The sequence below is a fragment of the Dermacentor andersoni genome, chromosome 1 (assembly GCF_023375885.2).
Source record: "Dermacentor andersoni chromosome 1, qqDerAnde1_hic_scaffold, whole genome shotgun sequence".
NCBI lineage: Eukaryota > Metazoa > Arthropoda > Arachnida > Ixodida > Ixodidae > Dermacentor > Dermacentor andersoni.
In genome coordinates this window covers 2,290,022-2,316,503 of record NC_092814.1, presented here as the reverse complement: position 1 = coordinate 2,316,503, position 26,482 = coordinate 2,290,022, and the positions used below count along the sequence as shown (strand labels likewise).

General features: G+C 46.0%; 1 protein-coding gene across 1 annotated transcript in view; it reads right to left on the bottom strand.

Moving 5' to 3' along the window:
• Nucleotides 1–12,649, bottom strand: part of LOC126545625 (solute carrier family 15 member 1) — an 809,365-nt gene extending 796,716 nt beyond the window's left edge. Inside the window, exon 1 of the mRNA XM_072286047.1 lies at nucleotides 12,533–12,649. Coding sequence (XP_072142148.1) covers nucleotides 12,533–12,575 — 43 coding nt within the window. The 5' untranslated portion in view covers nucleotides 12,576–12,649. The remainder of the gene's footprint in view (nucleotides 1–12,532) is intronic.
• Between the last annotated feature and the right edge of the window lie 13,833 nt (nucleotides 12,650–26,482).

Sequence of the window (26,482 nt, the reverse complement as noted above, 5' to 3'; positions counted from 1 at the left end):
CTAAGCAGTTGTACCACCATCAGCAGCAGCTGCAGCCTATTTTATGTCCACGGCAGGGTGAAGGCCTCTCCCTACGATCTCCAATTACCGCTGTCCTGCACCAACCTATTCCCACTACCACCAGCAAATTTCCCAATTTCGTCGCACTACCTAGTCTTCTGCCTTCCTCTACTGCGCTTCCCTTCTCTTGGTACCCATTCTGTCACCCTAGTGGTCCAACGGTTATCTAGTCTGCGCATTACATGACCTGCCCAGCACCATTCTTTTTCTCTATTAGAATATCGTCTATACGCGTTTTCTCTGTGATCCAAATCACTCTCTTTCTGTCTCTTAAAGTTATGCCTAGCATTCTTCGTTCCATCGCTCTTTGCGCGGTCCTTAACTTGTTCTCAAGCTTCTTTGTTAGTCTCCAAGTCTCTGCCCCATATGACAGCACTGGTAAAATGCATTGATTGTATACTTTCCTTTTCAATGATCACGGTAAGCACCCAGTCAGGAGCTCACGATGTCTGCCGTATGCGATCCAACCCATTTTTTATTCGTCTGTGAATTTCCTTCTCATGGTCAAAGTTCCCTGTGATTAGTTGACCTAGATAAATGTACTCCTTCACAGTGTCTATAGACTGAATTGCGATCGAGAACTCTTGTTCTCTTGCCCGGTTGTTCATCATAATCTTTGTCTTCTGCATGTTAATCTCCGACCCCACTCTTACACTCTCTCTGTTAAGGTCCTCAATCATTTGTTGTAACTCTTCTGCATTGTTGCTGAATAGAACAATGTCATCGGCAAACCAAAGGCTGCTGAGATATTCACCGTCGATCTTTACTCCTAAGCCTTCCCAGTTTTGTATCGTGCAGACTACGCATGCGTCGCACGTATCGGCCTGAACTGACTGACAGCACGAAGATTACGGCAACACGTGTCTGTGAATGCCGACGACGATATATACCCTGCGTGCTTCCTGAATAAACGTTCTTTTCATTCTTGGATTCCGTCCATACGATACATGGTGTCAGAAGTGGTGCCGCTAGATGAACGTAACCATTCAGAGCAATGGAGCTAGTCAAGCCACCGGAGCATCTGCAACTTTTCGGCTCATCCGACAACATCGCGAAGAATTGGAACCTGTTCATCCAGAAGTTCAAACTGTTCCTACAAGCGACAGCATTTACAAAAGAACCAAGGTCAGAAGCTGTCAAGGCTGCGCTGCTGCTGAGTGTTGCTGGCGACGACGCACTTGAGGTGTTTAACAAATTCACCTTTCTGGAGGCGGAACGGAAGGATGATTACACGACGGTTGTGCGGAAGTTTAAAGAGTACTGTGAAGAACAGCAAAACGAAGTCTATGAGAGGTACATTTCCCGGTCAAGAACCCAGGACGAAGCGGAGCCCTTTGAGCATTTCCTGCGCGACTTGCGAAAGCTGTCCTGAAGCTGCAACTTCGCTGAATTAACGGAGTCAATGATCCGCGACCAGGTTGTATTCGGCGTACATAACCCCAAGTTGCGGGAGAAGCTCCTCAAATTAAATGACCTGACGCTAGCCAAGACAGAACAAATCTGCAAGGCTCCTGAACTGTCCAGCCAGCAGAACGAGGCATGGACTCAGGCGGAAAAACAGGTCGCGTCGGTAAAGAAGCGTCCGTTTAAATTCAACCGCTCGCACGAACGTAGTAGGTGACCCGCGTTCGGCAAGACGTGTTTTCTATGTGGTGGCGCCAATCATATTGCTGCGTGTTGCAAGATAGGGTCTACAGTAAGCGAAGTGGTCAACGTGCAGAACACTTTCGACATCCTTGATGTAAAAACTTGCAGTGTGAGAAGCTCGACGGACTGGATCGTAAACGCTAAAGTGGCCGGCCAGGATACCTTCTTGAAAGTAGACACAGGCTCCCAAGCTAACTTGCTGCCTTACTCGGTCTATCGGAAGTGCAAAGGGATGCAAAGTTTGAAGCCGAGCAGTTCCATTCTGCGGTCCTATAGCGGTGACGCCATCAGTCACTTCGGTGTTGCGTCGTTACCAGTCACCATAAAAAATCGGGTTGGGAGTTTCGACTTCTTTATAGTAAAAAAAGGCCACCAGGCAATGCTCGGACTATGTGCAAGTGAGGCGCTCGGATTGGTCGCGAGGTCGGTGGATGCAGTGAACGCTAGCGCTGCCGACGAAATACTGCAGGAATTTCCTCAACTCTTCCAAGGAACAGGCTGTGTCGCCCGCCAGTATCGGATGGCATTACGCACTGGTTCGATACCTGTAGTCCAGCCAGCGCGGCGCGTACCCTTGACACTGCAAGAACCACTGCGGGAGGAGCTGGACCGCATGGAACGGGCCGCCATCATCACGAAAGTGACAGAACCAACGGACTGGGTGAGCCCGCTTGTTATTGTACGTAAAATGGACGGCACACTGCGTGTATGCATTGATCCTAGGCATATCAATGAATGCCTGAAACGTGAGCACTATCAGATGCCTAAGCGTGAAGACATTGAGGCTGAGCTCGCCGGCGCTCAATATTTTTCCCGCCTCGATGCGAATTCAGGTTTCCACCAAATTCCTTTGGATGACGCCACATCAAAAATCTGCACATTCGGCACGCCCTTTGGTCGCTACCGTTTTCTGAGCCTGCCCTTCGGTATCGCCTCGGGTCCTGAAGTCTTTCAAAAAACCTTGAGCAAAATTTTTGACAGGGCTCCGGGGTGCGTGTATATGTAGATGACGTTCTTGTCTGGGGCGTCACTAAAGAAGAACATGACACACGCCTTCGAAATGTATTGCAACTGGCAAAAAACGCTGGCTTAACTTTTAACGCAAGCAAGTGCAAGTTCGGGCTTACGGAAGTTGAATTTTTGGGAGGATGTGATCAGCCGAGACGGAATAAGGCCAAATGCCACACTGAGCATGTCCGTTAAAGAAATCTCGCAACCAACGGACAAAGCTGCAGTGCACAGAATGTCAGGCGTTGCCAATTACTTTGAGAAATACATTCCGAATCTGGCAGAAAAGACGCAACTTTTGCGCAGTCTCATCAAATAGGACACCAAGTTTGAATGGTCGGCCAACCACGCAAGTGAATGGACAGCCATCTGCACATGGCTCAGCAGCGCACCTGTGTTGACTGTTTTCGATGCTGCCAGGGAAACGAAAATTTCTTCTGACGCTTCTAAAAGTGGACTAGGCGCTGCACTTCTACAGCTTCACGGTGACAGCTGGCAGCCGGTTGAGTATGCATCACGCGTGATGAATGAGACTGAGCAACGATATTCACAAATCGAAAAAGAGGCAATGGGCATAACGTTCGGGTGCGAAAAATTTCACCACTTCGCATACGGGCGTAAGATAATCATAGAGACCGACCACTGCTAGCCATTTCATCTAAAGGAATCGGTGACATGCCGCCGCGTCTTCAGCGTTTCTTCATGCGCTTACTGAACTACGACTATGTGCTTGAATTTGTACTAGGGAAGCAACTGCTGCTGGCCGACATGCTCTCAAGGTCGACGCCCATCAACCACCCAGCGGACACGAGTGGCTCGACAGAAGAAATAGAGGTTCACGCAGTTGGTGCAGTCTCGGACCTGGTAAGCAGAAAAACTCTTGACCGCTTAATTGCCGCAACTGCAAGTGACCCGGAGTTACAAAAAGTGATGCGCTACATCAGCGGCAGCGGCAATCTTGATGGCTGCATGAAACCTTTTGCTACTGAGCTGTCACTAATAGAGGGAGTGGTGCTAAAAGGAACCAAAGTACGCGTTCCAAAGTCCTTGAGGGACGAAATACTTCAACGTATACACGAAGGGCACTTGGGCATAAACAAATGCAAAGTACGAGCCCGACGATTGGTGTTTTGGCCCGGAATTAATGCAGATATTGAAACGATGTTGAAAAGTTGCGCCGTCTGCCGAAAGTAAGCATACAGGCAACCAAGCGAGCCTTTCATGCTCAGGCCAACGCCGGGTCACGCTTGGTACAGAGTCTGCGTTGATATCTTTCAGCACGGGGGAAGCTCGTACTTGTGCGTGTTCGATGCGCAGTCAAACTTCCCGGAAGTGTAAAAACTGGGCGACACCACGTCGAGCACGATCATTGCCAAATTGAGCTGCATTTTTGCGCGATATGGGATCCCAGTCCAAGTATGCAGTGACAACGGCCCCCAGTTCGCGTCTCACAAGTTTACCACCTTTGCGTCCAGGTACGATTTCAAGCACGTGACATCTAGTCGTGGCTTTCCACAGTCCAATGAACTAGCGGAGAAAGGCGTCCAGATAGTAAAACAGATCATGAAAAAAAACACGAGAAAGTCACGACGACTTTTGGCTGGGCCTGCTCAGCTACCGATCCACACTACTGGAGCACGGTCGTTCCCCGGGTGAGCTGTTGCAAGGCAGGATACTACGAACCAGGCTTCCACACTTCAGCTCGCAACCTAAATATATTGTGTCTAAGCATAAACAACTTGGCGCACACAGAAAGGACCTACCAGCATACCGAAAAGGGGATGTGGTGAGGATCCGAGATAAAGCATGGACCCGCAAAGCGCAGGTCGTGGGAACGGCTGCTCCTAGGTTCTATCGCATTGTTACTGAAAGTGACCAAGTACTTCGTCGGAATCGGAGACACCTGATTACAACGCGTGAGCCATTTCGACACGATGACCTCGACAGCGATGAGCCGGAAAGCGAGGACGACCAGCCGGTAACATCCCCAACTAGAGTGCCCGCAAACCCGACTCAGCTTGCAACACCGATCCCAAGACGGTCTAGGCGGATAACTCGTCAGCCAAGACGGCTGCAGTACGACTACAATTTCAATCAAGTGCATTGTGTATCTCGGCTTTATCCAACTATTAAACAGAGAAAGATGTATCGGGCAGACTACGCATGCGTCGCACGTATCGGCCTGAACTGACTGACAGCACGAAGATTACGGCAACACGTGTCTGTGAATGCCGACGACGATATATACCCTGCGTGCTTCCTGAATAAACGTTCTTTTCATTCTTGGATTCCGTCCATACGATACAAGTTTAATAGCTTGCATACTTCTTCTAAGCACGCAGTGAATAGCATGGGAGAGATTGTGTCTCCCTCTCTGACCCCTTTGTTCGTAGGTATCTTCCTGCTTTTCTTGTGTAGAATAAAGGTAGCTGTAGAACCTCTGTAGATATTTTCCAAGGTATTTACGTAAGCGTTCTGTACTCCTTGATTACGTAATGCCGCTGTGACTGTTGGTATATGTACTGAATCAAATGCCTGTTCGTAATCTATGAACGCCATATAGAGAGGCTTATTATGCTCTTCGGATTTCTCAATAACCTGATTAATGACGTGGATGTGATCCATCGAAGAGTATCCCTTCCTGAAGCTAGCCTGTTCCCTTGGTTGACTAAAGTCCAGTGTTGCCCTTATTCTATTGGAGATTATTTTGGTAAATATTTTATATAATACTGGGAGTAACCTAATGGCATGTAATTTTTCAATTCCTTAACGTCTCCCTTTTTGTGGATTAGTATAATGTTTGCATTTCTCCAGTTTTTTGGGACCCTTGCAGTCGATAGACACTACGTATATAGAGCCACCAGTTTTCCTAGCATTATTTCTCCTCCATCTTTGAATAATTTGACTGTTATTCCATCCTCTCCAGCCGCTTTTTCCCGTTTCATGCCTTGAAAGGCCCTTCTGACCTCATCTCCAGTTATAGGAGGAGTTTCTGTATATTGTTCATTATTGTTTCGAAGACTACTCCTGAGTCATCTGGGTACTGTACAGGTCAGTATAGAATTCTTCCGCTGCTTTTATGATACCTTCGAGATTGCTGATGATATTACCCGACTTAACTTTCAATGCATACATCTTGGTTTGTGCTATGCCAAGTTTCCCTCGCACTGGCTATACAGTTGTATACTAAAATTGAAAACTTACGGGTACGTTCCGTTAAAGATTGTAGGGAAGTTCGATGTCCCTATCGAGCGTAATGACCAAACAGTTACTCTTTCTCTTATCGTTGTGCGTAATTCACAAATGTGCGAGACTATTGTTGGGTCGCGATTGGCTGGATGCTTTGAAATTAAACGGGATGAGCGCGTGCAGCATCAGTGTGGACAAGGTAGCAGCCCTAATAGAAAAATACTCGTAAGTATTTGAGCCCTCGTTAGGATTAACAAACAGCGTTCCGGTGAGCCTTCTGTTGAACGACACAAGTACACCGGTCTTCTGAAAGCGATGACCTGTGGCCTTCGCGCTACGCGAGGCAGTAGTAAACGAATTACAGACGTTGGTCCAACAGCAGTGCTAGTTAGTCCAACGGAGTGAGGGGGCAACTCCTTTACTAGTCGTTCCTGAAGCCGCCGGGAAAGTAAGAATACGCAGAGATTATAAAGTGACTAAATCCGTGTCTCAGAACCAACCATTACCCGCTGCTGCAATGGAGGAGATATTTGCACCATCACATGGGTGCAAGTACTTCATGGTGATAGATCTTTCAGGCGCTCGTCGCGGTGAAGACGCATGTCAGCTTGTTTGAATACACGCGTCATTCGCACGGGATAACAAGTGCCCCGTCCATTTTTCAGGCAGTAATGGATAATGTGCTGAGTGCCTTGCAGGGAGTCTCTTGCTATCTTGATGATGTTCTGATAGCCGCGAAAACGTTGTAGGAGTGCTATCAGAAAGTGGGAAGTGGTTCTTACTAGGTTTTAAAAAAGAGGAATTAAATTGAACGAAGAAAAATGCGAGTTCTGTCAGACATCAGTCACTTACCTGGGTCATGTGATTGATAGCAAGTGAATACGCCCTTCAAAAAAGCCCAAAGTCTTGAAAAATTATAGACCGATCAGTTTACTGTCAGTTAGTTGCCTACAAACTATTTACTAAGGTAATCGCAAATAGAATCAGGAACACCTTAGACTTCTGTCAAGCAAAGGACCAGGCAGGATTCCGTAAAGGCTACTCAACAATAGACCATATTCACACTATCAATCCGGTGATAGAGAAATGTGCGGAATATAACCAACCCTTATATATAGCTTTCATTGATTACGAGAAAGCGTTTGATTCTGTCGAAACCTCAGCAGTCATGGAGGCATTACGGAATCAGGGTGTAGAGCCGTATGTAAAAATACTGAAAGATATCTATAGCAGCTCCACAGCCACCGTAGTCCTTCATAAAGAAAGCAACAAAATCCCAATAAAGAAAGGCGTCAGGCAGGGAGATACGATCTCTCCAATGCTATTCACAGCGTGTTTACAAGAGGTATTCAGATACCTGGACTGGGAAGAATTGGGGATAAAAGTTAATGGAGAATACCTTAATAACTTGCGATTCGCTGATGATATTGCCTTGATTATTAACTCAGGGGACCAATTGCAATGTATGCTCACTGACCAGGAGAGGCAAAGCAGAAGAGTGGGTCTAAAAGTCAATCTGCAGAAAATAAAGTAATGTTTAACAGTCTCGGAAGAGAACAGCAATCTACAATAGGTAGCGAGGCACTGGAAGTGGTAAGGGAATAATAAATCTAATTAGGACAGGTAGTGACGGCGGATCCGGATCATGAGACGGAAATAATCAGAAGAATAAGAATGGGCTGGGGTGCGTTTCGCAGGCATTCTCAGATCATGAACAGCAGGTTGCCATTATCCCTCAAGAGAAAAGTGTATAATAGTTGCGTCTTACCAGTACTCACCTACAGGGCAGAAACCTGGAGGCTTACGAAAAGGGTTCTGCTTAAATTGAGGACGACGCAACGAGCTATGGAAAGAAGAATGATGGGTGTAACGTTAAGGGATAAGAAAAGAGCAGATTGGGTGAGGGAACAAACGCGAGTTAATGACATCTTAGTTGAAATCAAGAAAAATAAATGGGCATGGGCAAGACATGTGATGAGGAGGGAAGATAACCGATGGTCATTAAGGGTTACGGAGTGGATTCCAAGGGAAGGGAAGCGTAGCAGGGGGCGGCAGAAAGTTAGGTGGGCGGATGAGATTAAGAAGTTTGCAGGGACGACATGGCCACAATTAGCACATGACCGGGGTTGTTGGAGAAGTATGGAAGAGGCCTTTGCCCTGCAGTGGGCGTAACCAGGACGATGATGATGATGATGATGATGATGATGATGATGATGATGATGATGATGAATACGCCCTTCAAATGAGAAAGTACAGGCAATCAACGAAGCAGAAACCCCCAAGGACAAATGGGGACTCCTATCATGCATTGGGCTAAGAAATTTCTGTGGGAAGTTTCTTCCAAACCTGTCGGCAGAACTGAAACCACGTTATGAGCTACTCAATAACAACTCGAGATGGAAATGGACATCTCAAGCACAAATGACTTTTCATAAAACACAAAGTTGACTTACGCAGGACTTCGTACTAATGTACTATGATCCTGGAACTCAGATAGGGCTAGTATGTGACGGATCGGCTTGCGGCGTAGTGGCCGTTCTGTTTCACAATAGGATCGGTTGAAAAGCCAATTGATATCGCGTCGAAAACGCTCACCAACGCAGAGCAAGGTTACGCCCACATCGAAAAAGAGGCACTCGCCGTTATTTTTGGAATGAAGAAATTTCACACGTAATTATTCGGGCCGCGATGTCAGCGGCCCGTGCTCAGAGGTGGACATCGTTGCTGGCAGCCTACAACTACAGGTGGGTTTATCGGAAGTCTAGCCAGAATGCAAATGCTGACGCAATGTCGCGCCTGCATGCCATTAACAATCCAAGCTCAATAATCTGATTACTTGCCTTTCTTCCGTGCTTGATGAAGTACCTCTCCCTTCCAAGAAAATCAAACTGAAAACACGCAAGGACAAAGTTTCCTTAATGGTGCTTTTATACTGCATACACAAACTGATTGGCTTTCGAGGATCACAGATGATCTGCTCACACTGTATTTGCTTTGCCGCCACGAACTGTCTGTCGACCAAGATTGTGTAACATGAGGAAATCGCGTAGCAGTGTCAGTGTCACTGCGTGCAAAAGGTTTGCCAATGTTACACGAGGGCCATCTAGGAATGGAGGGGGGGGGGGGGGGGACCCAAATGAAAATATTGTCGAGAAGCCATGTGTGGTGGCCGACATTAACTCCAGACAAAGAAGAAGCGGTGAAAGTGTGCCACATGTCAATTGTTGCAAAACGCGGCATCGAGTGTTCCCTTGTTATCCTGTGACTGGCACACGCAAAGGTGGGAACAAGTGCATCTTAATTATGCGTACCGTGATCAACAATGGTTTCTTGTGTTTGTGGATGCGCATGCTAAGTGGGTGGAAGTGTTTGTAATGAACTCGACAAGTGAAAAGTCTGTGAAAAGATTGCTTGCTGTGTTTGCCACGTACGGATTACGACTGACAAGGGCCCGCAGCTCTCTTCTGTACATTTTGGTATCTTATTTAGCAGGAATAGTGTTCGGCACACGAAATCTGCTCCTTACCATCCTGCTTCGAATGGTAGTGCGAAGCGCTGTGTGCAGACGGTAAAAAACGACCTGTTTACCTGTTTAAGCAGACACTCGGCAAGCACCGGAAAGCGGAGACAATATCCATGCAGCCCCGCATACATCAGTTCTTGTTTAAGTACAGTAACACTGCAACGGGGACCACAGATGAAATATCAGCGCAGCGGTTCCTGTAGCGGACGCTTCCAACGCGACTGAGCGTGCTCCACCCTGACTTTGAGCAAAGAATGAGAACCAGATTGGGTCGCAAAGCAGTCGGCAAACCGGACCCACGGATGTGGGTTAGGTTTGCCGACTGCTTTGAAAAAATTCGAAGAAGGTGCGCGCGCCTTGGTAAGAAGCCTTTTGATGAACAATGGATAGTAGGGACAATCTGCATGCCGGTGAGCACCGGCACGTACTTGGTTTGTACAAGGGAGGAAGAGCGGTACGTTCACTCTGACGACCTTCGAACGTTTCAGCTGATGGAGACGCCTGACCACCATACCTTCCCAGGCGGGTATGATCCGAGCAGAGAACTTCATTTCACTCGACCCGCTGATATCGGACTACGCACGTTGGACGACCCGGGCGCAGCAACCGAAGGCAACACTTCGGTACCGAACCAGATCCCTTCCCCCAGCCTTGCCCAGTCGGGCACTGTGCCTGCACTGATCCTCAACCGCTGCTGCGGCACAGCACTCGTAAAACTAGCGCCCCAGACCGCTCCCGGCTATAGCAACAAACGACACACTGTATAGGGGACGGAATGTTGTGTCATTGCTATTAAAGCATGCAAGATGACGTCACTTGTCAGGCTATTACGGCTGTAAAAACCAGCTGCATTTCTGTTGCTTTTCTTGTGTATTCGCTAGTCTCTTAATAAACACCGGTGTATGAAGCTCTATCTTGTAATGTGTGCTACTGACTGAAGATACAATTATAGTACTTTACCTAGTTATTCTGTTGCCAAGTACTGAGTAACCTGTTTGCTTTTCTTTTTTGTAGGTCTGTAAATGTTTGTTACCCAAACAAAGGTATTGTACTCTTTAACCAAGTTGTTACAAATAGTCTACAGGAATACCACTCTGTGTTTCTTGTTGGTTATGGATAAGGACATATATTTATTAATAGTCAGTGTCATTTGACAATCACTGTACCATTTGGTAACCAATGTTAAGACGTTGTTTGAAGACACTCTCTAACGTACTACTTTTAGGCAAGGATAGCGGGCGGGTTTCACGGCTGCAAGATAAAGGTCCCTGTCGCCACATGACTCTTCGATCAAAGGCTCTTTCCGTGCTGCTCTATGGGATATATCCTGGCTTTTGAAGCTGTTTTCTGTACGGTACTTATACGCCTGTAGCAGGCATGCTCTTCTTGCACAGATTTCAGAACATTGCGGCTGTATGGTTTTAGCTCGGCGGAACCCAACCCCCATGCAATTACACGTAAATCTCGGAAATGCTTTAATAGAACAACCACTGAACTGATTTGAACGACATTTCTTGAATTTAAGAGACAAAGTTCAGGTATAGAAATTACAGCAAGCAAAATTTTTATTTGGGACAAACATTTTTTAATTGCCGACGTTTGGTAAGCTTGAAAAATAGAAGCATTAAGTTAGCAAATCCATAACTTTGCGCTACAGACATCCAAGTTGTGTAAACTGCACCTGGTGGAGCATCTAAAGCGGACAAATGTGATACATAAGCTCATGTGAGGTCGCTATCAGGAGGGCTTTGGAAACGTTCTACTTAGAATTTAGTGGTCGCTCTGGCAGTGGTCTATATAATATTTTTCTCTTATTAGGTACAGTTTACAGAATTGAAATATCGCTTTTTATTTCAGAGCTGCTAGGGCAAGTGAAGAGCAGCTCAGCGAAACTTGTCTCTCTGCGACACGCGCATCGGAGAAGGCCTGCGGTCGAAGGAGGATGCCGGCCTTTGAAGCGCGCTATCTCGGACGTCATGAAGTTGCACCGCTGATCGCTGTAGGCGTCGGGCGCCGCGCAACAATGGCACTTTATCTGGTCTCGATATAGTCCCACCAGTTCGGGCTCTATCTTAAGCTGTGTTTGAAGCGTCATGCCAACTATTTTTTTTATAATGAACAAAGCCGTCAGGAAAACTTCCACAACAGTAATATTCGAGTCATTGTTGTAAATAAGAGTGCAGCCAGGAATACACATTGAACTATACGAACACCATTTGTGAAGAATAAACCTTCATGCTTTCTTTCCAAACACGCTAACGTCACAGCTGATTTCCCTCTGCGCGCCATCCTCGGCGAGGCATCTCCGCCTTTAATTGCCTCGGGGATCGGCTGGCGTTACAAACCGCAAATAATCTGGAATAGGCCCAGTTTATTTGGCGGGCGCAGCATTTGCAGCCATTCCCGAGAAGGTACGCAAAACTGCGATTCACTTACTCGAAATACACACACAACTATTCCACAAACAAGAAGGAGCTCCCCATGAATCTCCAGACCGTGTAACCGCTGAAGCACGTCCATCGAAGGCCACTTCTATAAAGCGACACCACAATCCCTTTCCTTGCGATGCGCCATCAATGTGAACTGTGGCGGCCCGAACGGTTTGTGCAATCCAACTTTCATGGCGCCCACATAGAATAGCCGTCAGTTATCGTCCTTTCTCCGATCATGCACTCAATTACCAGCCCCGGCCTGAGCATATATTTACAGATTGCAGTTTCAGAAACTCTTGTACAAGAGCCCGGCGCCTCTAGTGATAGCATACATTCTTTTCGCCGCCAAGAGAGGAGCGATGGCTACAACCCGTCGCTTTCCCTCGCACTGCCTGTTTCATTCGAGTGCTCCTTTGTGAGTACATTCTCGGTGCCAGCTGTGATCTTGCACATTAGAACCACTAATTTCAGCCAAACACTCATCTCCTATCCAGCTTGTCATTTACCGTCTTCAAACTTATCTCCATTTCCCGCCGGGGAGCATGGACAGGAAGGTCGGCCACAAAGTAGAAGCATTTATCACGCGCGTTTCCCCAGAAGCCACAGTGGATCTTGGTTGGGAAGTTTGTGCATCTAACGCAACCGCAGCCAAAAGCGCACAGTCTGCCCTCACCTTCGTCAGCGTCGCTGACCATGCCTTCGTCGCCCGCCGTCATGCCGCCACGTCGTCGCCGCCTGCTCTCGCCGCTGCTCTCGCCGCTGCCGCGGTGGCGCCCCCTCAGAGCCGCGCACCTGCGCTCTCGCCTGCGCCGCATGAAAGATGCCTCCTGCGCAGAGAGTCCCGCGGCCGCCGCGAAGCCACCCTGTTGGCGTCAGCGGGATCAACTTTCGGCGTTGTGAAACAATTTCTCTGCATACGTCATACTTATTGCAACTCTGGAGGGACAAGTTTAACTTGAACAACCGCAGCAGATGGCATCGCCGAAAAAAAGATGTGCACTCTTGAACGCTGCCAGCTGTAGCGATGCATGTTGGAATACAATCACTTTTCACCGGACGCTCAGGCTCGCTCCCGGCAAGATATTTTATTATAGCTTACTCATGTCTGCAACCGCACCGGGAAAAGGCATCGCAGCTACTAACAACATGTTTAAACAGTGACAAGGACATAGCACATGCACACGATAAGTTGATTTGCTGCCTCATGGACGCAATTAGTTTTCGCAGGAATATCGGCGCACATAACAAAACAATCGTTTCTGTCCACGCGCTTTATGCTAAAGGATGGCGATATCGCCGTGAGCGAGGCACTCGCGCTAAAGCAATGTGCCACGCGAGAGAAAGTGTTTTCCCAAAACCTTGAATCGCTTATACAAATTTCGGTACGAAGTGCCTTATTCCTAAGGGTTAAAGGTGCGACTATTGCAAGTGTTCTGACCACGTTTGCGAAATACCGTATTTGGAAGTCCTACCGCTACATCAAGCGCACTTAGCGAAAGAACGAGGACGCTAAAGGGAAAATATTCCTACACTAAACAACATAACCTGGTTGTGTTATCTACAAACGCACGTAGCCTTCGGCTCAATAGAGATTGATGTTCACTAATAAATTACAGCGATGCCGATTATCTCATGTTAGCAGTAACTTGACTGAAGATATATATGGAAATGAACTTTTCGTGGCACTAAAAGGTATAACATATTTCGCAAAGGAAGCAGCGCAGCGAAGACGGTGTACTGCTTAAATGTTTGTTAATTCCAGTTGACACAAATGTAGAAATGGCTTGGTGCCTTATAACAGAAGGCTTTTTTTAGCTTAAGCTCGGCGTATGCTTCCGGTCGCCGTTTGCTTAATGTTTACGATGTTAGTCACTGATTCTGAGTTATCTAAGTCTTATAGTTTTCTTTGTATATCAGACAGTCAGCACTTGTTCCAGCAGCATGTCATCCGTTCTTAACCTCGTTTTAACTTTCATTTTATGTCATTTATTACCCCCTTAAAGGCCCGAAACCATTACACAAGGGGGGGGGGGGGGGGGGGGGCAATACAAACATGTGTAAGAGTGTTTACGTACAAAACAACAAAAAAAGAAATAGCCCTGTTTTGGTATGGCTTTAACCAATAAAAAAAACGAATTTGAAGAAGCAACATGGACATACATTCGCAAAAAAAAAAAGCTAGGTGCTAGCGTTGACAAGGGTAGACTATCCCGAGTGATTTACGATGGGTTCATGAACTCACTGGGAACAGAAAGTTATTCAAAGTGATTTTTAGGTATACAGGAAATTTTTTGCAGTCAGTACAGGTGACGAAGTTGTCAGGGAGCGTATTCCAATAAACGATTGCATCAGGAAAGAAGGAAGTGGTCATGGCAGATGAGCGGCCGGGTAAACGTGCTATGGGAGAGCTTTGACTTATGCGAGAGGAAGTTCGCAATGGTGGTATAAGAAGGTAGTGCCTTAAGCGTGGATTGTAAAAAGGAGTGCAGTGAACAAAGACGTGATATGATGCGGCCTGACTTCAGTGTTGGCAGACCTATTGTTTGCTTCAAGGAAGTGACACTTGTGTAGCGTGAATAATGTGAAGTGATGAAGTGGGTGGCTCGGTTTTGAACGAATTCCAATGATGCGGCTAGGTAATCTTGAGATGGATGCCAGACACCGGAAGCAAATTCGAATTGTGGACGGGCAAATGTCACGTAGGCCAACTTCTTTACTTCTGGGGATGCCTTTTTAAATTTCTTTCTAGATACCCGAGAGAGCGCGCAGCTTTGCGACGTATTGCTTCGATATGTGTTATCCAAGAGAGTGATGACGTCAAAATAAGACCCTGGTACTTGTAAGATGAAGTGGTGCTGACGTTAACAGAGCTAATGCGATAAGTGGACTGATAAGTGAGCTTTGTAACCTTATACTGTGTAACCAATGCTTCTTATTTCCGGATTCAGCGATCGCGACATTTTTCACTTCACGCTCGCTATATCGCATTCAGAATCGCTTTGAGTATACAACCAGCTACAACCGGGTTGAGTTCGGTGCCATCACTTCCGACCAGCGTACATTTTTGTACGACTTTGCTACCAGGACATCTTCAGGGAACTGTGTACGATGATTGGGACTTATTACAAGCGAACGTCTTTGAACTATACTCTAAGTAGCTCCTTGCAGTAGCCAATAGGAAGATTGAATGCCCCTGAAGATGCGTTCATTCAGGCCGCGTCGTCCACCCACCCTCTGCTTGTTATCTTGCCGACTAAGGCTGCACGGTTAGTGGATTGACGCAACAACCCACACAACGCGAAGCCATCCTGCGGTAGACCAGCGCACACCAAGTACAGGACGTTTCTTCGTTCTCGGGTCATCCTGAAACGTCCTCAACTCATCCTACCCGGATTCATTTCTCCGTCCAAAACACATATTGAGGACGTTCTTAAAAGAATATTGCAGGTCATTTTCAGGACAATTTAAGCATGTTTTCAAGATATTCCTGCCTTCACGTAAAATAGCCGTGAATGCAAATAAACGAGTGCAAATATGCAATTATCGAAGTATGCCGCATTAGGTCACTGCTAATCTACTACGATATATGTCAGCAACACGTAACAGTGTAATGCGTGACAACATGTATATTTTCGGGAGGAAGACATTCACAAATGCTGAAATATAGTTTATTATGACAGACTCAAATAGCAAGACAAGTAGATAGGTTGTTGCAGTCTTTAGGTAATGTGAAAAAAAGTAATGTAAACGATTTATTAAAATGATGACCAAGCAAGTGACCATCAGGTGCTAGTCAGTTAGAACAGCTCAGTAAGCAAGACAAGTAAAAGTGAATCTGAAACTGTTGTCTTTCAACATGAAGTAGCGAGACTTCAAGTTGTGGCCCTGCAGCTGACACTGCTGCACAAGACGTTCTGACATCTGGGTAAATTGTGGACGCACAAGCTGAACATGTACGTCCCAGTTTTTTTTTTTTTTTTTACTGTGATATATTACTCAATATTTTGCAGTTAGCTCTTTAAATTTTTCTATACATTGAAAATGCTCATTCTCCAAATGAATTTTGTTTTGTGACCTTGATTTTCTCTGCAGCCCTTAGGTGCAGAAGAAAGCAGTTTGCTTACAGATGACCAAGAGTGTCTGAGTCCTCGTCCTGAACCCATCGAAGACGTCATTTCTGCAGGTACTCCTATACTAGAAGCAACCACACAAACTGAGGAGCAGCTTGTGTGGAGCAGCTTGTGTGGACAATTACAGTTGGGCCTTCCTCGAGGACATGTTTTTTGGCGGCTACAATAATATTGTAGGCAGCTCTGGTGCAATGCGTAGTTTGTGTGGTGTGGATGAAAATGTGTTTGCTTTGTTACTCAGCCTTCTTCCGGCAGTTATGGACAGAACCACAGAAGTAACACGTGAGAATAAGTTGCTTACGTTTCTGATGAAAATGAAGCCTGCTGTGTCATTCAGTGCTATATCCGTTATGTTTGGTACACATAAGAGCACTGCTAATCGTGTATTTTTTCTGTTTTGAATACTTTGGCTGTAGTGACCAGGGACTGAATTTGTAAGTCTCCCATTGCCAACATAAAGATGGCACAGCCAGCTTGTTTCAGAAAGAATTACCCTGAATGCACATTGATAATTGACTGTACCGAGATCAAAACAGACACCTACTGAGGTCAGGCGGCAGCACATGCTTTTTTTCTTCTTACAAAGGGTGTTACACACTTAAATTTTTAGTAGGTATTATACCTAATGGGATGGTTGTCTTCGCATCAAAGCCATACTGTAGACGCTGTTCTGACGCCCACATCACATTGGAGTCTGGTTTCCGAAACATTGTTGAAGGCGACATGATTTTGGCAGGTAGAGCCTGGTATACGAACACACCTTGCCAGCAAAGGAGTTGTCATGATCATGCCTCCTTGCTCAGCTGGAGGCAACATTCCATTCACTCCTGAAGAAATGGAACACACAAAATAGCATCTGAATGTGTCCACATTGAAAGGACAATTCTAAGAATTAAGGTGTATGGCATCCTGAAACATGCACCCATTTCCCTCATTCCATCAATGAAAGACATTTTTCATATGTGATGCGTTTTGGCAAACCTACAGCCCCCTATAACCAGTTCATAAGGTGTTGGCTTGCTTAGAATATTGGCAGACTTCACTTTATTTGACATCTACGTAATGTGAAGATTTGCACAAAGTGTTGCGGTACAAGGCACACACGGGGTGTCGAACCAGCGGGGCTCATGCACTTGCTGGGAAATGAAAATCCGTGAAGCATCTCGGCAACTAGCTTGCACACTGGAAAACTGTCGACATGCGCATCCATGTCGCAATGCCTTCTGTGCTAAAGGTCCTGTGTTTGAATCCTGCGGAAGCTTCATATTTTTATTGCTTACTTTTTTACTTCTATTTCTTTTTTCATTTTTTACATTAGTCGGCACAGTTTCGAATTAGCACCTAAGACTTAGTGCATTCACCCTTGCTTTCATTTGATACATTAAAACCATATCCTACATTTATTAACTCATTTTGCAAATTAAGTATAACTATCATTATTATTTACTATAATTCTCAACTGTGGGCTTGGTGGCACCATCCGAGACGCAATGCTCAAACCTTTGTTCGTCTTCATACAGGTGTTCGTGCAAGGGCAAGTGCGCATCGGCGATGGCCTTCCGATACTGATTGAACATCTTCCTTCGACAACGTCATCAGTACCATGCCTACACGTGCCCTACGCTGCGCTGATTCCGCACGTTGTCGAGTCGACTGACTCACCACCACCCGAGGCATCATGGGAGGTGGACCGTCCCTTCTGCGCACCGGCGACGACAATGTCGAGACAGTATAAAACTGAGAGCCAACGGCGCGCCGACTTCAGTGGGCTTGGTGGCACCATCCGAGACGCAATGCTCAAACCTTTGTTCGTCTTCATACAGGTTGGTGATAAATGGTCCTTTTCTAAATGCTTGAGAATTAGCTCTGTTGGGTTAGTGGTGCTGCCAAGCCCCGGCTGTCTTTTCCGCTGTTGCTGTCAATCATTGCATGTTGTGCGTTTGCTATTACAACTGAGTGGAGATGTGGAGGAAAATCCGGGGCCTAAGATTGACGAAGTTCTTAAAGTGGTTACTGAAATTCAGGCCTACTTAAAAGGAAGAGGTCTGGACACCGACCAAAAAAGGTTTAAAAGAGTTATTTACGTTTCGGCTCCCCCACGGGAGCCTTGTTCACAATGAAAGAAGCGGCAGAGCTGGCGCCCCTTTTTATGTGCGTCTCAAAACATGATTAAGGCATCTGGCATACATGGGCGGCAGATTGCCTTCGTTGCGATTAAGAGTGTGCACCACGGCGCACACTCGGGGCGAAATGCGAAAACACCCGTGTACTTAGATTTAGGTGCACGTTAAAGATCCCCAGGTGGTCGAAATTTCTGGAGTCCTCCACTACGGCGTGCCTCATAATTAGAAAGTGGTTTTGGCACGTAAAACCCCATAATTTTTTTAACAAGCTGTTGTTGCAAATTAATGGAGCACATTATTAACAAATCCATTATTAGTTACTTAGAAAAGAATAACCTGATATACCCTAAACAGCATGGCTTCAGGAAGGGCCTTTCTACAGTGACACAGCTATTGGAAATTTCGCATGACTTTGCAGAGATAATTAATTCCGGATTACAAGGAGACGCCATATTCGTCGATTTCTCCAAAGCCTTCGATCGCGTGCCTCACTGTGAACTGATCGAAAAACTTAAACTTATTGGAATTGCATCTAACACTGTTGCATGGATAGCATCTTACCTCGCACACAGATCACAATATGTATCAGTAAACAATAATGAGTCAGAGAGCCTTGAAGTCTTTTCCGGTGTGCCACAGGGGTCCGTGCTGGGGCCATTGCTCTTTCTTGTGTATGTCAACGACATCCCATCATGTGTTGAGCCTAACGTAACCGTACGCTTTTTTGCAGACGATTGTGTTGTCTACACAACTGTTCGGTCTGTGGATGATCAAATTAAGCTAAACACCTCACTAAACAGCATTGCCAACTGGTGTGATAGGTGGGGAATGAAGTTCAACACCAGTAAAACAGCATGCATCACTTTTACACATAAAAAGGTACCTAACATGTTCACTTACAACATAAGAGGCACGGCTATAATAAGATCAGATACTGTAAAATATTTGGGTGTGACATTCTCGAGCTCGCTCAAATGGGACACTCATATTGACATCACATGTGCAAAGGCATTTAAGCAGCTCAATTTCTTACGTCGGAAATTGGCAACAGCACCATCCGATGTCAAATTAACTGCGTATAAAACCCTCGTTCAGCCAATACTTGAGTATGCCAGCATTGTACGGTCCCCGCAGCAGTCTTACCTCATTGATAAACTTGATAGAATACAGCGCATGGCACTCCGTTTCATTTATTCCAGATACTCTCCGTACGACAGCGTCACTGCTTTACGTGAACAAGCACATATCCCGACTCTAATATCAGGACGGCGTATCGCTGCCTTGAAGTTTCTTTTCCTTCTTTATCACGGGCACATAAATATTGATAAAACAAAGTACATTAGGCCACCCTTCCACATTCGGAAAGAACAAATCACCGTAAGTGCATCAGACAGTTTTCTGCGCGTTGCAACACATTTAAATATTCATTTTTTCCATCTGCAATTGAAGCCTGGAACCGCCTGTCGGAACCAATTGCACATGTTGACTCCATCGAAGTATTTGCAACCAAGATACGTGCACTTTTTTATGATTAGGTCTGTTTCTGATTATGTACTGCTTTGCTACAACGTTGCGTTGCGCAACTGTGTTTTGGCCGTTTCCCACATCTGGATTGTTCGTAGCTCTTACCACTTCCCTGTATTATATGCCTAGTACTAATTGCTTTGGTCTGTCGTTTTGTTAGCGTGTTATCTTTGAATTGTAATAATTGGCGTGTTTCATTGCTTTCTTCTGTTTTGACCAACAATGTTTCGTTGTTTTGATTGTGACCCACTCCTGTATGAGCCTGTAAATGGCTTACAGTATTGCTAAATAAAAAACTCGTATTTATTTCACGTGACACCTTTCACAAATCTTCATTAATTTCTCTATATGCCAGTATTACCAATTAACATTACTTAACAATTAATTAATTACCAATTAACCATTACTACTTCTAATTAGTTGTATGCTATTATCTTTTGCCATCATAATAATGTACATTTAAAGACTGTATACAGACTGTTTATAGACAGGCCGCCATTGGTATCTGAACCTGGCAATGTTTAACGTTAGAACGTTATCTAGTGAGGCAAGTCTAGCAGTGTTATTGGAGGAATTAGAGGGTCGTAAATTGGATATAATAGGGCTTAGTGAGGTTGGGAGGACAAAAGAAGCATATACAGTGCTAAAAAGCGGGCACGTCCTGTGCTACCGGCGCTTAGCGGAGAGACGAGAACTAGGAGTCGGATTCCTGATTAATAAGGATATAGCTACTAACATACAGGAATTCTATAGCATTAACGAGAGGGTGGCAGGTCTTGTTGTGAAACTTAATAAGAGGTACAAATTGAAGGTCGTACAGGTCTGCACCCCTACATCCAGTCATGATGACCAGGAAGTCGAAGCTCCCCGATTTTTTATGACGGAAGGTGGCCAGTAGCCTCCCCGCTTTCCTGCCGCGCGCGGTTCAGCTACCATCGTCGGATCACCCTCACACGCGTTTACTCGCACATGCAGCCTATAGCATACCTTTCAATGCCAGGGTAGGCAAGAAGCAGGCTGGAGACAATTCAGTGGGGGAATATGGCATAGGCTCTAGGAATAGCAGGGGAGAGTTATTAGTAGAGTTTGCAGAACAGAATAATATGCGGATAATTAATACCTTCTTCCGCAAGCGGGTTAGCCGAAAGTGGACGTAGAGGAGCCCGAATGGCGAGACTAGAAATGAGACTTCATACTCTGCGCTAACCGTGGCATCATAAAAGAGGTGGACGTGCTCGGCAAGGTGCGCTGCAGTGACCATAGGATGGTAAGAACTTGAATTGGCCTAGACTTGAGGAGGGAACGGAAGAAACTGGTACATAAGAAGCCAATCAATGACTTAGCGGTAAGTGGGAAGCTAGAGGAATTCCGGATCAAGCTACAGAACAGGTATTCGGCTTTAACTCAGGAAGAGGGCCTTAAGTGTTGAAACAATGAACGACAATCTTATGGGCATCATTGTGGAGTGTGAAATAGAAGTCGGTGGTAACTCCGTTAGACAGGATACCAGTAAGCTATCGCAGGAGACGAAAAATCTGATCAAGAAGTGCCAATGTATGAAAGCCTCTAACCCCACAGCTAGAATAGAACTGGCAGAACGTTCTAAGTTAATCAACAAGTGTAAGACAGCTGACATAAGGAACTATATTATGGATAGAATTGAACATGCTCATAGGACCGGAGGAAGCCTAAAAGCAGTGAAGAAGAAACTAGGAATAGGCAAGAATCAGATATATGCGTTAAGAGACAAAGCCGGCAATATGATTACTAGTATGGATGAGATAGTCCAAGTGGCTGAGGAGTTCTACAGAGATTTATACAGTACCAGTAGCACCCACGACGATAATGTGAGAGAGAATAGTCTAGAGGAATTTGAAATCCCACAAGTAACGCCGGAAGAAGTAAAGAACACCTTGGGAGCTATGCAAAGCGGGACGGCAGCTGGGGAGGATCAGGTAACAGCAGATTTGTTGAAGGATGGTGGGCACATTATTCTAGAAAGACTGGCCACCCTATATACACAGTGCCTCATGACCTCGAGCGTACCGGAATCTTGGAAGAACGCTAAAATAATCCTAATCCATAAGAAAGGGGACGCCAAAGACTTGAAAAATTATAGACCGATCAGCTTACTGTCCGTTGCCTACAAAGTATTCACTAATATAATTGCAAATAGAATCAGGAACACCTTAGACTTCTGTCAAGCAAAGGACCAGGCAGGATTCCGTAAAGGCTACTCAACAATAGACCATATTCACACTATCAATCCGGTGATAGAGAAATGTGCGGAATATAACCAACCCTTATATATAGCTTTCATTTATTACGGGAAAGCGTTTGATTCTGTCGAAACCTCAGCAGTCATGGAGGCATTACGGAATCAGGGTGTAGACGAGCCGTATGCAAAAATACTGAAAGATATCTATAGCAGCTCCACAGCCACCGTAGTCCTCCATAAAGAAAGCAACAAAATCCCAATAAAGAAAGGCGTCAGGCAGGGAGATACGATCTCTCCAATGCTATTCACAGCGTGTTTACAGGAGGTATTCAGATACCTGGATTGGGAAGAATTGGGGATAAAAGTTAATGGAGAATACCTTAGTAACTTGCGATTCGCTGATGATATTGCCTTGCTTATTAACTCAGGGGACCAATTGCAATGCATGTTCACTGACCTGGAGAGGCAAAGCAGAAGGGTGGGTCTAAAAATTAATCGGCAGAAAACTAAAGTAATGTTTAACAGACTCGGAAGAGAACAGCAGTTTACGATAGGTAGCGAGGCACTGGAAGTGGTAAGGGAATACATCTACTTAGGGCAGGTAGTGACCACGGATCCGGATCATGAGACTGAAATAGTCAGAACAATAAGAATGGGCTGGGGTGCGTTTGGCAGGCATTCTCAAATCATGAACAGCAGGTTGCCACTATCACTCAAGAGAAAAGTATATAACTGCTGTGTCTTACCTGTACTCACGTATGGGACAGAAACCTGGAGGCTAACGAAAAGGGTTCTGCTTAAATTGAAGACGACGCAACGAGCTATGGAAAGAAGAATGATGGGTGTAACGTTAAGGGATAAGAAAAGAGCAGATTGGGTGAGGGAACAAACGCGGGTTAATGACATCTTAGTTGAAATCAAGAAAAAGAAATGGGCATGGGCAGGACATGTAATGAGGAGGGAAGATAACTGATGGTCATTAAGGGCTACGGACTGGATTCCAAGGGAAGGGAATCGTAGCAGGGGGCGGCAGAAAGTTTGGTGGGCGGATGACATTAAGAAGTTTGCAGTGACAACATGGCCACAGATAGTACATGACCGGGGTAGTTGGAGAAGTATGGGAGAGGCCTTTGCCCTGCAGTGGGCGTGACCAGGCTGATTATGATGATGATGATGATATCTACTACACATCTACTCACTATCTCCTAGGAACGATGGACAACTCGACGCACAGATGACAATTTCTTGCTCACAATAACACTTCTAATGCTTTGCAAGAATATGCTTCAGAAATTTTTGTTATGGAGTCCTCTAATTCTTATCTATTTAGGACAAAACACGTTGAATGGCAATGAACTATTGTCAGCCCCCATGTCATTTCATATCGTGTATTAGCTTTTGCCATTTTGTTTATTATTTTGAGGCATATTTTGTGCTCCAGTATTGGTTGCTTTATTATGTACACAGACATGGATGAGTACGCTTATTCTTTGATTTGAAGTTGCCCGTTAAACGTTCCCGCATGCTGTTCAGAACTGGAAGTTCATTCAGTAAGGTGCCGTGAAAGGCAAGTTGATGCACAACCACAATTAAAACATACAATCACGAAAGTGCTAGGAAGGGAGAAGGTGTAGCAGTAACATTCATGCGCATTTTGTCCACTTGTTTATTCTTTTCAGTGAAACTTCAATCTTCATGTTCCGCAAGCTTTTGTCTAACAGTGGTAGTACGCTTTAAATTATTCTTACAAAATTTTACATAGTACATCAAATCATATGCAGGAAACTGTTAGTTTTCCGAATGTGACAACAAAGAGTGTCTCTTTTAATGTAGCGCCATATCAATACTGTAAGCAACTGCAATTATGCAAGCTATGATTGACACATTGAACTTTGGACTACTTTGAAAGAACTGGTGGGTTCTTATAGTCTAAATGCAACATATAGTCTGTTTTTCAAAGGTGATTTTTGTACCAAGTAAAAGGGTGCTGTGCTGAGGATGCCTTACATTGTGGAGGCCAGCACAGTCCTTTGACATTGCCACAGTCCGTAATGTGGGAAAAATAGCACGCTGATGGTGGCCTTGAAGATGGCCAATAAGAGTTTAGGTTTTTGTCGCTGCCCTACGCTTGTTGGCTCCGCCATTAAAAGCCATCTGTGAAGAGCCATACGCTTCTTCCTTGCCGTAACATCATTGGTGGAGGTGCTGGGTATACATCTTTCTTGGTGATCGTGTTTAGACGACGATAGTCAACGCATAATCGCCAGCTGTTTTGTCAACCTCACTCTGGATAACGTGTCGCTCAGAGAGAGACACCCGGTATAGGCGTCGGCGAACAGATGCTGCATCGCCTGTATTTATACGATGCTTCACGACCGTAGTTTGACCCAAAGGGCGATCGTTCAGGTCGAAAATGTCGGAGTACGACTCGAGAAGGCCACGGAGCTCTGCGGCTTGTTGGGCTGAAAGGTTCGGTGCAATCATCTTTGTAAAGTCGTCGGGCGGGGCAGGTGCAGAAGGCGCAGAATGAGCACTAGTCGAAGATAGCACAACCGATAGAGTGGAAATGTGGCACTCGTGCGACGGTGACAACGTGGCACGGGACATGCTCTGAAGAACTCAGGAAGTACTTGTGGGCACTGTCCGAAATTTAGGATGGCAAGACATGTCTGAATATCCGCTACAGAATCGATGGTGTGTGGGAAGGAAACATTGTGAGAAAGCAGGACTGAAGTCGCGGGAGTAAGGACATAGTCTCCTTCAGGTACGTGTGGGCAGGGTAAAACAGTGATGCAGGTGGCTTCCAGAGACGGGAGGTGAATAAAATCCGCAGAACAAAGCTGAGTTGGAGCTTAGGCAGGAAGGTCAACGCGGAGGGGTAGGTCAAGTTGTACAACACCGGCTGAACACTCAATCCGAGCAGAATCGGCTGTCAGAAAGTCGAGTCCGAGGATGAGATCGTGAGGGCAACGTTCGAGAACACTAAACAAAACAGACGTGTGGCGGCCGGCGACACTCACAGACGCAGTACACATTCCAAGAACAGCCGGAGTTCCACCGTTGGCGACCTGGAGCAGTCGAGTCGGAGCAGAAGTGAGTACTTTTCTCAAGCGCGTTCGAAGCTCCGCACTCATGATGGAAATTTGCGCTCCAGTGACTGTGGCCAACGAGCCATAAAATACCTTTTGAACATTCTAAGTGAGACTGGTTTAGACGATCGCCTCTAGATCCTGTGAGACGTGCAGTCAGTGCGAAATGTGTTTGCGCAATAACTTTTTGTGTGGACAAGATTACTCTTGCGTGTATTGTGCCTGCAGTGCGCATCCGCATGTTGGACAACGTGTTTATAGTAGCTCATTGTATCATAACATAATTACCCGCCACCTACCTTTCCCTGTATTTCCCACTTCCTCGTTCCCTAGTGAGGAGTAGCAGGCTAGAGACATGCTGTCCAAGCCAACCTCTCCTCCTTTCTCTTCATTAAAATCTACTCCTCCTCCTTGCGCTCCACTCTCGATGAGTGCTGCAACTAGAAAACCATCCACGTCCACGCCCAGAAGGTTCCGGTCAACAGGCAGGGTAGGCAGAGGAATTTCAGGCAGGGGTTCTGGAGCAGCGTCACCTCCAGGAGCTGCCCCAGTTAGTTTCCCGTCGGAGAATGGCGACGGTAAGCTGGGGACGGGTACTGACGCCGCTGGGGCGAACGGGAGCGGCGACTGTGTGGTGATGGCGAGCGGCTAGTCGCATTGGCTTGAGCGTTGTCAGGTGTGTTTTCACCCTCGGTGGAGAGTGTTGGTGGGGGAGGATTCACTGGCGAGCGGCGGTAGGCGGGAAAGCTTGGTCGAGAGTGGGCTCGCCAGGAACATTTTAGTGGTGAGAGATGTGGCCCACACGTCCACAATGAAAACAGATGGGTCTGTCATCATGTGTGCGCCATTTGGCCTGGTTGCGATAGCTCGGATATGGACCGTATTGGCTCCGTTGAACAGGGGCAGAGACAGCAGACGAAGCGGTCAGGATGGTTGAGTAGAACTTGTTGCTGTGCGAGTTGGTTGGGATCTAACGAATACATTGTTGCCCCAAAAAAAGGAAAATAAGGACTTGGGAGGGAGAGTACGAAAGGACAGATTGAGCGCTGAACTTCAACTGCCTTTATTCTTACAGTAGGGCAGGGAGAATGAACAAATGCGCATGCGTACATCAGTGTTGCCTAGAGCGATTACAGTGACGTTTTTAACAGTTGCAACTCGTTTTCAAACAGAAAAACCGACGTGTCCCTAATACAACTCGTGCCTCTCTCTTTTATGTGATATGCCTCCAAAAGTTCTCTTGCTAACGTATCACCACTCCTGCCAAGTATCTTTATCTCCAGCCGTAGTGGCTGGCATCTGCCTTCCAGGCAAACCGTGCAATGTGCAGGTAAATGCGCATTACCTTTGTTGATTAGAGACAATTCATGCTCCCGGGCCCGGTCATGGACACATCTCCCCGTTTGTCCTACGTAAGATTTCCCACATTTCATCGGTATCTCGTATATAACACCCGTCGCACATTTCACGTACTGTTTAGTGTGCTTTTTCTGGCATCCTGACTTTTTGTCAACGCGGCTTATGCGCGGACGCAGTCCA